Source organism: Lissotriton helveticus, chromosome 5_1 (genome assembly GCF_964261635.1).
Source record: "Lissotriton helveticus chromosome 5_1, aLisHel1.1, whole genome shotgun sequence".
Classification (NCBI taxonomy): domain Eukaryota; kingdom Metazoa; phylum Chordata; class Amphibia; order Caudata; family Salamandridae; genus Lissotriton; species Lissotriton helveticus.
Window position 1 is genome coordinate 296,051,397 of NC_136065.1, and position 12,095 is coordinate 296,063,491.

General features: G+C 46.0%; 1 protein-coding gene across 9 annotated transcripts in view; it reads left to right on the plus strand.

The window, feature by feature from the left end:
* CASZ1 (castor zinc finger 1) overlaps positions 1 to 12,095 on the plus strand; it is a 212,123-nt gene that overhangs the window by 178,952 nt on the left and 21,076 nt on the right. For 4 of the 9 annotated variants that reach the window (XM_078642245.1, XM_078642247.1, XM_078642248.1 and 1 more), the window contains 5 exons: positions 139 to 337; positions 769 to 940; positions 7,748 to 7,896; positions 8,624 to 8,861; positions 11,438 to 11,722. In XM_078642245.1, the coding sequence (XP_078498371.1) occupies positions 139 to 337; positions 769 to 940; positions 7,748 to 7,896; positions 8,624 to 8,861; positions 11,438 to 11,722 (1,043 nt within the window). The remainder of the gene's footprint in view (positions 1 to 138; positions 338 to 768; positions 941 to 7,747; positions 7,897 to 8,623; positions 8,862 to 11,437; positions 11,723 to 12,095) is intronic. The other 5 variants (XM_078642250.1, XM_078642253.1, XM_078642254.1 and 2 more) reach the window with 3 other exon arrangements.

Sequence of the window (12,095 nt, forward strand, 5' to 3'; positions counted from 1 at the left end):
TGGAGAAGGCAATGGAATAAATAGAACTTAGATTATTTCAGAGAGCAGAGTAGGGGGTATATTGGTAGGGTGGGTAACAGGTTGCATTCAGTGAAAGTTGTGATCAGTTATTACTACAACCCTTTTCTCCTGATACAGTGACCCATGCCTGGCGACGGACTGCAAATATGCCAACAAGTTCCACTTCCATTGTCTTTTTGGCAACTGCAAGTATGTGTGCAAGACCTCGGGCAAGGCAGAGTCCCACTGCTTGGATCACATCAACCCCAACAACAGCCTTGTGAACGTCAGGGACCAGTTTGCATATTATTCCTTGCAGTGCCTATGTCCGAACCAGGTGAGTGAGTTTATGAGAAGGATGGATAGCGAAGGTTGAAAGTGTGGCGTGCACGTTTCGGTTTATGGGGCTTCAGATGCACTTGGAAAATACATGTGAATGATTTCATGTAGGGTGCTTGGTTACTTCGAGGGTGAGCCGAAGTTGGAGCAGGTTTCTCCTCACAGGACTCCTTGCAGATAAATGATTTACCGAGTGAGCAGAGTGCCTGGATCTGAGGATGTCTTAGGTAGTGGATCAGCGTGTCTGTTTCCTAGTATGACCTAATGGCTGTGAAGGGTGTCTGGATCACTGGATAGCCTGGGGACAGGAAAAGAGCTGAGTTCCCGGACTCCCCAAGAATCCATTCATGAGGGAAAATGGGTGTTTCGGTGGCACGTTGTACCCTCCAGTGGAATCTGCTAAATAACCGTTCTCTTCTTCCCTTGTAGCATTGTGAATTCAGGATGCGGGGACATTACCATTGCCTGCGGCATGGGTGCTACTTCGTTACTAATATCACAACCAAGCTGCCATGGCACGTCAAGAAGCACGAGAAGGCGGAGCGTAGAGCTGCTAACGGCTTCAAATACTTCACAAAACGTGAGGAATGTGGTAGAGCAGGTAATGTGCGTTGTATCTGTGCCCCCTCGTATTAGGCCTCACTATAACTGTGTGCCCCCCGTCGGTATACCTTGCTATACTTCTCTGCTCCTTCACATACACTGCCTTGTCCTTCAGCACCCAGCTGGGCATTGCTGTTCATCTTTACTCCATACTGGGCCTTGCTGTGTCATTCTGCATAGCTGGGTCTGGCTGTTCATCTAGTCCTCCTATTCTATCTCTGGGCCTTCTGTCGCTTCTCTGCCTCCATAGCTAGAAATCACTGTGCGGAATCGGTCACCCCGGGGAAACTTCACAGTGACCCTGTCCATCCATAACTAGGGCTCCCGAGACCCCCGACCCCCATCTTCCCTAGACTATAGCTCTATCTTTCCCATAGATGGGTCAAGCTGTCCATCTCACCTGGGCGAGACTGGCATCATGGACTTCAATGAGCGGTGTCAATGGCTAGCAGCTGCTACCCCTTGCTTGCTCTTTTGGTATCCATGACACTGCCATCGCTACGCCTGGCCACGTGAAGGCAGCAAGATTACATGTAAAAGGTTTAAAAAACTAAATGCTAAGACAGAATTTTCTTCATACCTTGCCAATTCATTATTACATTAAGTAACTTTCTTAAGTCACTTAATGTAACAATGAGGGAGTTGCTAAACATGCTAAGATGCCAACACAATAAATTAGGACTCAAAAACAAATTAATAAAACTTGGAATTTCCATTGTAGACAAACAGCATTTCTGAGCAGCTTAAGGGATACCGGACTTGGTTGCCAAGTATCCAACAAAAATGGATTCATGACCAAATCTACATGGCAATAACAAGAGTGTCAGTTCAGACTAGGATTATATTGTACCCAGGTTCGTGTAGAGTGCAGAACTAGAACGTGGTGTGCGGCGTATAGCTGGATGTTCATTGTAACGTCAAAATAAAACTCAGATTTTATGCTGACCAACTCTTATGTTTTTTAAGTGGTCTCCCAAACATGATCTTGGTTGTGGATTCATCATCAAAATAATCCTTGAGCCCAGGCTGTTTAGCCCAAGGCATAAACACAATGAGTAAACAGCAACGTTTTAGAAAGGGGGGACAGTTTTAAGGGGTGGTATAAGCACTTTTGGGATTCCTGGGGCAGAATATGCCTCATTTCATAATTTGTTGGTTAGGGGAGTGAGGGTCGACTTTTTTCTACCTCTATACCCTAGGCCGAGGTGGCGGTGTCGCCATCATCCACCGGGACCACCTTCTTTGCAAATCTGAGGATGCACAGATCCCTGACTCTGAAAGCCTGCAATTTACAATCAAGCTAGACTCGACCAACTCTCTGACAGGAGTCCTTGTCTACCGCCCTCCCGGGCATCCAGGCCCTTTCGCGAGCGCTCTCCTGGACACTGTAGCAACCCTGGCCCACTCCATATCGAATTTCCTGATAATAGGAGATCTTAACATCCATCTCGATGACCCTACTGACCAGACAGCAGCTGACCTGATCGCTGATCTGGCAGCACTTGACATCCACCTCCTTAATTCCGGACCCACTCATACCAAGGGTCACCTGCTGGACCCAGTGTTCACTAACACTCCATCGATGCAAGTGAAGGATGCCTCCCCCTTACCCTGGACAGACCATTTCCTAATTTCCTTCCTACTGCCAGGTTTCTTCAGGAAACCTCAAAAACCGCCCACCTACATCAGGGACAGGACCTGGTCCAGACTTCCTACCGAAGAGTGGGCCAGCATTCTTAAAAACACCAGCTCGGCACGCGCAGACGACCCGGCTGTCGCCGACAGCAATTTCAGAGAGTGGATCACCACCTCCCTGGACTCCGTACTCCCACTAAGAACTAGGGAGGATAAAAACGGAAAACCTGGGTCCGCCCCGTGGTATACCACTGACCTCCGACTCCTCCGTAAAAACTGTAAAAGAGCCGAACGGCTTTGGAGGAAAGACTGGCAGCACTCCAGCAAGGAAGCATACCACAATACAGTCAGACTCTACAAAGATGCCATCAGGCACGCCAAAGCCTCCCACTATGACACGCGGATTACAGAATCTTCTAATTCAGCCAGGGAATCCTTCATAATCGTAAAGGAGCTGCTCAAAGTACCCCATTCCCCGTCCTCCAGTGTCCCCTCGGTGGACCGAAGTAATGACCTAGCCACGTACTTCAACGATAAAATCGCCCGTATACTAGTTTCCCTCCCCCCTCCCGGGCCCACCAGCCACTTGGACAATCCGACACCCCCCAGTCAAACCGAAAGTAATCCTCGTCCTCAACTTGAGACATTCAGGCCAGTAACATGTCTGGAGGTCGAGCGAACCATGACCAAAATGAGAAGTGGTTCACCACTTGATGCGGCTCCCATCAGATTCCTCAAAACCGTGGCCCCTGTCATCGTTCCCACGGTCACGGAGCTCATTAATAGCTCACTTACCCAGGGATCTGTCCCTGCCAGCTGGAAGAGCGCGGTGGTAAAAGCACTCCTTAAAAAACCACAGCTCGATCCAGCAGACATGGGAAACTATCGTCCAATTTCTCTCCTACCGGCAATCAGCAAGCTAGCTGAGAAACTGGTCAACAGACAATTGTCCCAGTTCTTTGAAACAAACAACATCTTACGGGAATCCCGAACTGGTTTCCGCCCGGGCCATGGCACAGATACTGCCCTCCTCGCCGTCATCGAGGAGGCAAGGCGCATACTGGATTCAGGAGGGTCAGTGGCAGTGATCCTCCTGGATCTCAGCGCAGCCTTCGACGCAGTCAACCACCGTGTCCTCCTCCATCGGCTCGCGGCAGCAGGGATCACCGGGACGGCACTTAGTTGGACAGAATCCTTCCTCACCGGACGCACGTTCCAGGTATGGGACGGGAACTACCACTCAGCCACCCTCACCCTCACAAGCGGGGTCCCTCAGGGATCTTCCCTGAGCCCGACGCTTTTTAACGCATATATGGCTCCCCTGGAAGACGTGGTGACACCATTTAACATAAAAATGGTAAGCTACGCTGATGACACTCAACTGGTCGTCTCTCTATCCCAACTAGCCGACCACCCGGAGAAACTGGCGAACTGCCTTACCCAAATACACAGCTGGATGAGTGATTCATCACTAAAATTAAATGGGTCTAAGACCGAAGTGATGCTCCTGGGAAAACAATGGGCAACTATCCCCCCAACAGTCTGGCCCGACGTATTCGGAGAAATCCCCTCCCCGAAGCGTGAAATCAAAACCCTTGGAGTATGGCTCGAACCGGAGCTCACCATGAAGACGCAAGCGGCCAAAACTGCTGGCACCTGTTTTGGGCTCATGCGCACCACCCGTAAGATCCTCCCACTACTACCACCTGCCTCTAGGAAACTTCTTATCCAGGGGCTAGTATTGTCCCGTCTTGACTACAGCAATATGGTCTATCGGGGCGTTCCAGAGGCCACCCTGACTAGACTACAGCGGACACAGAACGCTGCGGCCCGTCTGCTCACGAACCTTCCTTCGAGAGTGTCAGCAAAACCAGCCCTCAAGGCCTTGCACTGGCTCCCTGTTCGCCAAAGGGTGGAATTCAAAGCCATGTGTACAACACACAAACTTATCAACGGATCTGGCCCTACTATCCTCAGCAGCCTGGTCACCCCCTACAAAGCATCCATATCCCTCCGTTCAGACAGTGAGCACCTGGCCAACGTCCCCAAATTCAAAAGGACCCGCACCGGAGGCCGACGATTCTCGGTGCAAGCGGCCGTGAGATGGAATTCCCTCCCACGCACCCTCAGACTGGAAGCCAGCTACCTGACCTTTCACAAAAAACTGAAAACGCACCTATTCCCGAAATAATTGTTCCTCCTCCCTCCCTCTCCTTACAGGATAAACAATCTCCTTACAGCGCGGGGATGCCCTTGGGTCACCAGGCGCTATACAAATCGCTAAAATAAATAAAAATAAAAAAAATATACTCGGACATTGATTAATTAATAAGCTCTGTGCACCAAGATCAAGGCCTGTGCACCAAGATCAACTGAGGGTCAGAGTTGGATTTATTTATTTATTTACCACAGACACCAAAAATAGTACACTTCGGTTGAATGCATTCTTATGGGCCGGCTAGGAGCTAGGACCAACTAGGTCAATAATCTTCCATCGATATTTCTAATAAAGTTTAAAGCATACAAAGAATAAAGCACTAAGGGAATGAAGAGATCATCTTAAAAAACACAAAGACAGTGGGGGTTACAGTTCCCACAACCAGTGTCTTATGTTTTTTTATTGTGGATTGAGGAGGGTTTCACTTTTTCTGATGATGGTATTGTTAGTCAACAACTTTTCTGACAACTGATGTTTAATGCCCGAATTGTTTTACTGATGTGGTTTTGGTTTACGAATTAGACATTTAACGTGTATATAAAGCACCAAGATGTGGCAGCCCATCACCACCTGCCTGGACTGAGACTTTACCTCGTTCTCTGTTGCTGGTGGCGGGTTATTTTTTTATATTAATGACTGGTTCTGGGGCTGGAGCAGGAGAGGACCCCCTGTGTTCTTCTCTGGGGCAGCAGGTAACCCACATTTGGCCAGTGGCACCCCGGCAAATCTTAATAGAGACTGATCTAAGCCGAAAATATCAGGTGCAAAAGGCCGGAAAGAAGTGAAAAGCTCGACTGGGCTCAGGATTCATAAACTATTCATGGCCATTAATAAGCTGCCAGTGGTGGCCGTGGCAACAGGCGTCAACAGACACGGCTCCTCTTTCGGTGCAGCAGCCACATTGCTGCTATTTACTCAACCTTTGGTGCTTCAGGTGAAAGGACAAAGAGAACTGTTAGTTTACACATTGCCAAGGCAACAGGTGAAGAGTCACTTTCAAAATCAAGAGCTCCCCAGACCCTGAAAAGCCAATCGCAGGTGAACCTGCAGGGCCGTCCAGCTAACAGGAAAGTGTGTGTCCCTGCAAACTGATCCTAGGAGCTCTTTGGCGCCCTTACACTTCTCCGGGGAAATCATTAGCTCACTCACTGATCATAAAATATACTGCATTCACTCAAACAGGACATCATGGCCTATGAGTAATATTTATTCTGCCTTGGCTATAATCCATAAACAAATACAGCTCATAATTCATGCATTTACGGTTTTACAAAACAATGAGGACACTCACCCATACAGATTAAAACTGAGTTTGTTAAAAAATGTAAAATTATTACAAAAAATTGTTGGTGAGAGTACATTTTAGGACGAGGGCAATGTGTTGTGTAAAGTAGCACTGCAAGATAAATCGGAGTAAATGGGCTTGCAATAAAACACACGAGGGAAAAGGGCCAAGTATAACCAGTGGGTGGGTTCTAGACTAGGGGTGGGCGGAATTTGCATAGTCGCGCTACTCAAAGCTCCGTGAAATGGTACAAAATCTCTGCGAGCATGCAAAAGTTCTGTGAACATGCGGAATTGTTTGTTCCGCCCATTCGCAATGCTTTTTTCCTGTTCGCGAACGCTGTTTGCTTGCTCGGGGAGAAATATCTTGCGTACACGCATTTTGAAAGCGCCAACAAGCAAAAAATTCCACAAAGCCACGGATCGCGGAATTTTTGGCAATTCCACGTAACCTGAAATTACCCCAATTCCGCAAGCGGAACGGAATTTACCGCCCAGGCCTATTCTAGACTACCTCTTAACCAGAATCTTGCATCCTGCCCTCCATAAAACTAGTTCTGCTCTAACGGCAAAAAATCCCTTAATCAAATGCATTTCCTTACACAGGAGATTCCGTGCTCATGTGTAGAGACCAGTAGTCGAAGGAGTGTGCACTTCACATGGGCAAAATCTATTGCTTGAAAGCAGGGCTTTGCTTTCCATTATTTTCTGAACCGTCCACCAGCAAGTTCCTTCTACAAAGCAGATGATAAATGAGGGAAAGCCCCACTAAATGATGAGAGAAAGAGGCGACGGTGATGTTATAAGTAGGAGTATACAAAGTAGTAAAGCTTTTTTTCCTTACAACCTTTACAAAGTTTTTGGAAAGAAACTGCGACTTAAAGTTGGATTGTTCCACATTTCCAAACTTTGCCTGAAAAGGTCTGCTTCTGTGTCATTATATATCACAAAATGTACCCTTGTAGAGAAGGATACTGAATGCATTCTCAACGGTGCACAAAAAAATACAGCACAAGGGAAACTTGCATACAAAGATTCTGCATATATCTTTAATCTTGGATGGATTTGATCAGTGGGAAATTTATCTTGCAATCTGTGAAAGTTATCTCTCAGTGCACAGGTACATTTTACACAGGCGAGGAGAAAGGTACAATAGGATAAGTATTAGGGCTCCATCTGCCCAGCGTTTCCTGAGGGGTAGGAATCTTTGGATTGTAATAAAATTCTAGGCCTGACATAAGTACAAGCACACCAGAGGAACCCTCACCATAGAAATTAGGGATTTGAATTTACACCTTTAAAGTCAAATAAAAAGTACTCCCCGCTGGAGCCAGTAGTGCAAACCTAGCACTCTTCGCTAGCCAGCTGTTGAGCTAGTATACTCCAGGCCATTGATCAGCCTGCAGATTTCCAGTAGCAAGACCATAACTATCACCCATTGCCCTTTACAACATTCTGACCATTGATGGAGCTCTTTAACCCTTCGCCCATCCGTCGTACGGCCCTGTACAATTCTGACTGTAAATTCTTTACTGTTGTGGCTTCTTTCCTTCAGAATCTAATATCATTGCAGAGCTGGTTGTGGGATGACTGGTGGTTTACTGAAAGTTCTCTGTGGTGCAACGACCCCTACTCCAAATACACTAACATTTCCATGGTTTGTTGCAGGCTGTAAATACAACCAGGTGAACAGCCACTTCCACTGTATCCGGGACAGCTGCCAGTTCTCGTTCCTTCTCAAGCACCAGATGACCTCGCATTCCCGTAAGCACATGAGGAGGATGCTGGGGAAAAACTTCGACCGCGTGCCTGGACAGGTATAAATTTGCTACATTTCAAAGACCGCACACCACATTATACCTACTTCAAATTAAATTAGTTGATATGTTCTAAACTACAGCTTGGGCATAAGCAGGAAAGGTCCCCTCTGCCTAAAAGACTTTCTCCGATTACTGCTAAGAAGCTGACAAAGCCCTTCTCATCCAATCCTGGTATGGTTCGCTTAGGATCATAAACATCAACCTTCACTTAGTGTGTCCAGCTATAAGCAGACTTTCTGAACAGAATAGATACTGCTGCATATCTTTACATCCCAAGTCTCAAACATGTCTCATACCATTAAACTACCTTCAAATGAGACCTCTTCATAAACTGCCTCTTCTGAAGGGAAGCAGTTGAACATACCAGCTTCATAACTCCCGAAGAAAAGATTCCCAGGCCCGAAGATTTCCATAGGCGTCATGTTCGGCTGTCACAAGAAGGCCTTATGTTAGATTTTCAGACCTCACATTTTGCACAGTGTACACTTTGTACCATACTCTGTTTAAAGCTCTGTGTTAATTTTTATGCTATAGGCCGGTAACTTACCAGAGGACAGATAGGGAGGAGGGCATTGCAATGGGGATGCTCTTAAGTACATGGGAGGTGAATGGCCAGTTGAGTGGTTAAGCGGACTCATCACTGTGGAAAAAGGCGAGCCTTGAGTGTAGTTTGAGATGGGCCTGCGCATTCTAAGTGAACTTATGAACTGACATTTCTTTGCAGGTTCTTCCACACACAGGTCGAAGTGACAATCTGTCACATTTTAGCAGCATGGTCTCCAGCCCTGCATCATCAGGTACCCCAGCTTCCTTCCAAACATCCCAAAACACCAATGACACAGAAACCGATGAATATATGGACTACACTGGAGCCGGAAGCCCAGGAGGACTATCCTCAGAGTCCTCCAACATGGACAGAAGCTGCTCCAGCACTCCAGTGGGCAACGAGAGTACGTCAGGAGGTAAGAACTCCTCTGAACTACAAAGGACTGCTTAATTCAGAGCTTAAGACATCCTTTCATATTGGTAAAACAAAAAGAATGTTTACTACTTTCCCTGGAGCAAAATGTATACCTTTCAACTTCAATGCAAATAGAGACTTCACAGTATGGACTTTCAGATTTTAGAGTGTGAACATTAGCACCCAAACCCTCTGTTTGGGAAAAGATTGAGGGCAAGACACCTCTCCGGAGTAATAAGTGGGTACATTTAAATAAAAGACAGTTTAAGGCAGCAACAAACAGAATAAAAATGTCAAAAGGCAAATTCTGTAGAAATACGATAATATAGCCGAAACATGCCTAAAATGAACCCACCATGGAATCAATTAATGGCTTACTATAGTTCCAAAACTAGGATACTTGATGGTTTGTGTAACTGGGCGAATGCAAGAGTAGCCTGGTAAGAAACCTGTTGGAGGGAAAATAGTCTGCTTGTAAGGGGAAGAAGAAGACCCATCCTAAGTATTGGAATGACCTGGAGAATGCACAAAGTGGATAGTTAAACACTCCACCCCTCCACCCCCACCAAGCCTCAAATGGTTTTTACTCTCACAATAAGATGTAGTAGACCTTTGTGGCAGAATTCCAGCCCACTAAATCAGGCAGAATGCTTCCATGGAAACCCTTTCATTTTCACTCTTACAAGTTTCATTTAGACCGGTGCTGAAATGTTGAAATTGGTGTAAACTGGATTTGCACCCGTTTTGGCAATTGTCTCATTAAGAGTAGTTCACAAATTGGATATGCTCTCCTTTTTGCAGTAGTCGTTACCACCCTGAAACTGCACACCGCAATCATGCAGATTATGGGCATGGATGCCTACATTTACTTGCTTGGTGACATGGTCTGGCTGACCAGAGATTCCCAAGTCATTCTAGCGAATTGAAAGGTGAATTGACTCCGGCCGGTTGAGAAACATTTTATTTGTACTTTTTAATTGGCTACAATATATTTAACAAAGATGAAAAATGTATACTTGTTTCAGGTATCAGCAGCCAAGGGTAAAGAAGGCTTGCTTAACCCATTTTAAACATGGGTGGACTAGCAAGGGTAGAAGCGATGGAGCTTACTAGCACAATAAAATACGGTTTCAGGACTTGTTAAAAATATTTAATGGTACGTGCAGACTATAGCTAGGTTGGGGAGATCCTTTCAGGCCAAACAAACAAACAGAAGTTCAGAAGCAAATAGAATTCCACAAATTTCAGTGTTCACTGAACAGCCCAGTAAGGCAACGTCACATAATGACAGTCACCAATTCTTAGGAAGGCGGTTCAGAAAGGCACCTTCCGCCTTTCTGTAGAATCTATATAGGCACCAAAGTACCAAGGACGTCTCACAAAACAACAGCAGTACTCTTGTTCCACCCCAGCTCAAGGTGGTATATCGTAATATTTAAGCTCTAGTTTTGTTTCTAATACACTTCATTCCAAAACAACAATCTAGACCTTCAAAGACTAATTCTGCTTACCTGTGTCAAGAAGTGATTGATGCTCTGTGTACAAGTGTTCCCTGAAGCCTTTTGGTTGATAAAAGAAAACCTTTAATGTATGTTTGGCTGATCTGGCCCGCTATTGTCAACCTCTTGAGCAGTCATGTTTCTTTTGTTAGAATAAACCGCTATAAGGGATAATATTGAGAAGTGTCAGTCTTCATTCATAGAAATACAGCACAAGTCCTTTCAGATCTCTGTGCTAACACTCTGGGTTTCATAAAATTACTAAAGCACAAGAAAATACCCAACCAACACAAGAATCGTAAGCCAAGCCGAACTAGCATTTTCACTGAGCTCTCATGCTTCCCCCCAGGTTTCCAACTTCGCTGGTACAAGCTCCACAATTCCCAATTTAGTGCTGGTGACCTTGCCATTCTGTGTTACCCACAGTGTTGTTTGTTTTTTTGAAGTGTGCAAAACTCAAGTTATCTGACCTCCACAGATCTTTCTTAAGTAGCCTAAACTCAGAGTTAGGACTTACGTTTTTTAGTGAGAGACCTGTGCTGAGCACCAACTTTTCCTTAAATAAGGGTCTTCTACACAAGCATCTTTGCTCGTGGTCTACAATCTCCTCTACTAAGTGTAATGTACTCAGTGATGTGAGTGGCACAATATTCCACAAGCTGCACCAACCAAGGTCCTGTACTCCTTAATGTGCTACATGGTGGTAATTTCACATTTATTCTGAGCGAGCAGCCTACCCATTTGATCCAATCTTGCTTGCCTAGAGCCCATAGTATTTCTTGTGATCTCATTCCAAGTGTGGCTAGGCCATATTTTATTCAGTGTGCCTGAGCTCTGAGGTTGATTTATGCTGCTACAAAACAACTTATAGCCTCTCACACCCATAGCAACCTTTGCTGCCTCCTCTCCCACGAGGCCTGCATGCTTTCTTAGCTCCTGCAAGTCTATCTCCTCATTCCTTCTGTTACTGCCTTTTCCATTCCATCTGATTTGCTTTTGCAGTTTGGGTTTCTCATTTCGGTTCTCTTTCTTTTTTCTGTTTTCTTTTGTTTCTGCTTTTTTCCCCCCCACTCTCCAGGCTGCCTGGTCTCTACTGCTGCTGCTGTCACCGATGACGCCATCACCACCCACAATGCGCCTACAACACTGCCTCCATCTTTTCCACAAACTCTGCTCAGGTCTCCACTGTCTTCCCTTCCTTACCTGCTCACGCCCACCTGCCTGTCGTACTCTCTGTTCAGTGCCACTTTGGGAGGCGGCAGGGGCCTGGTCATCCCGAACAACGGCACTCCAGCTTTCACGCAGGTCCTAACCACCTCAACTCCAGCCAAAAGTGATGTCCCTCTAGTGCAGGACGCAGCAGGTACTTGATTTTATGCTTTGAGCAGCACATCTACCACACACTTGGTCCTCAGCCTGAGCGGTCTAGAGTAACAATATGTCCTTCACTTCTAAGCACTGTATTAACAGCACTAACACTCAATTCATAGTACTTAGTTAATCACTAACAGAAGCATACAGATTTGAGGTGGCCATGTTGGGGTCTGAAACCTTTCGACTACTGGTTGTATTCAGGTCTCTTTCTGTAATGGGCATGTTGATGAAGGCGCTTTCTCATTGGCTTAGCATGGATCACATCGGAAGAAAAGCCCAGAATGAGAAGAGGCATTAACCATGACTGACCCCCTGATGTTCGTACACTGATCACATAAATACCATTTCAGCTACCTGATGCT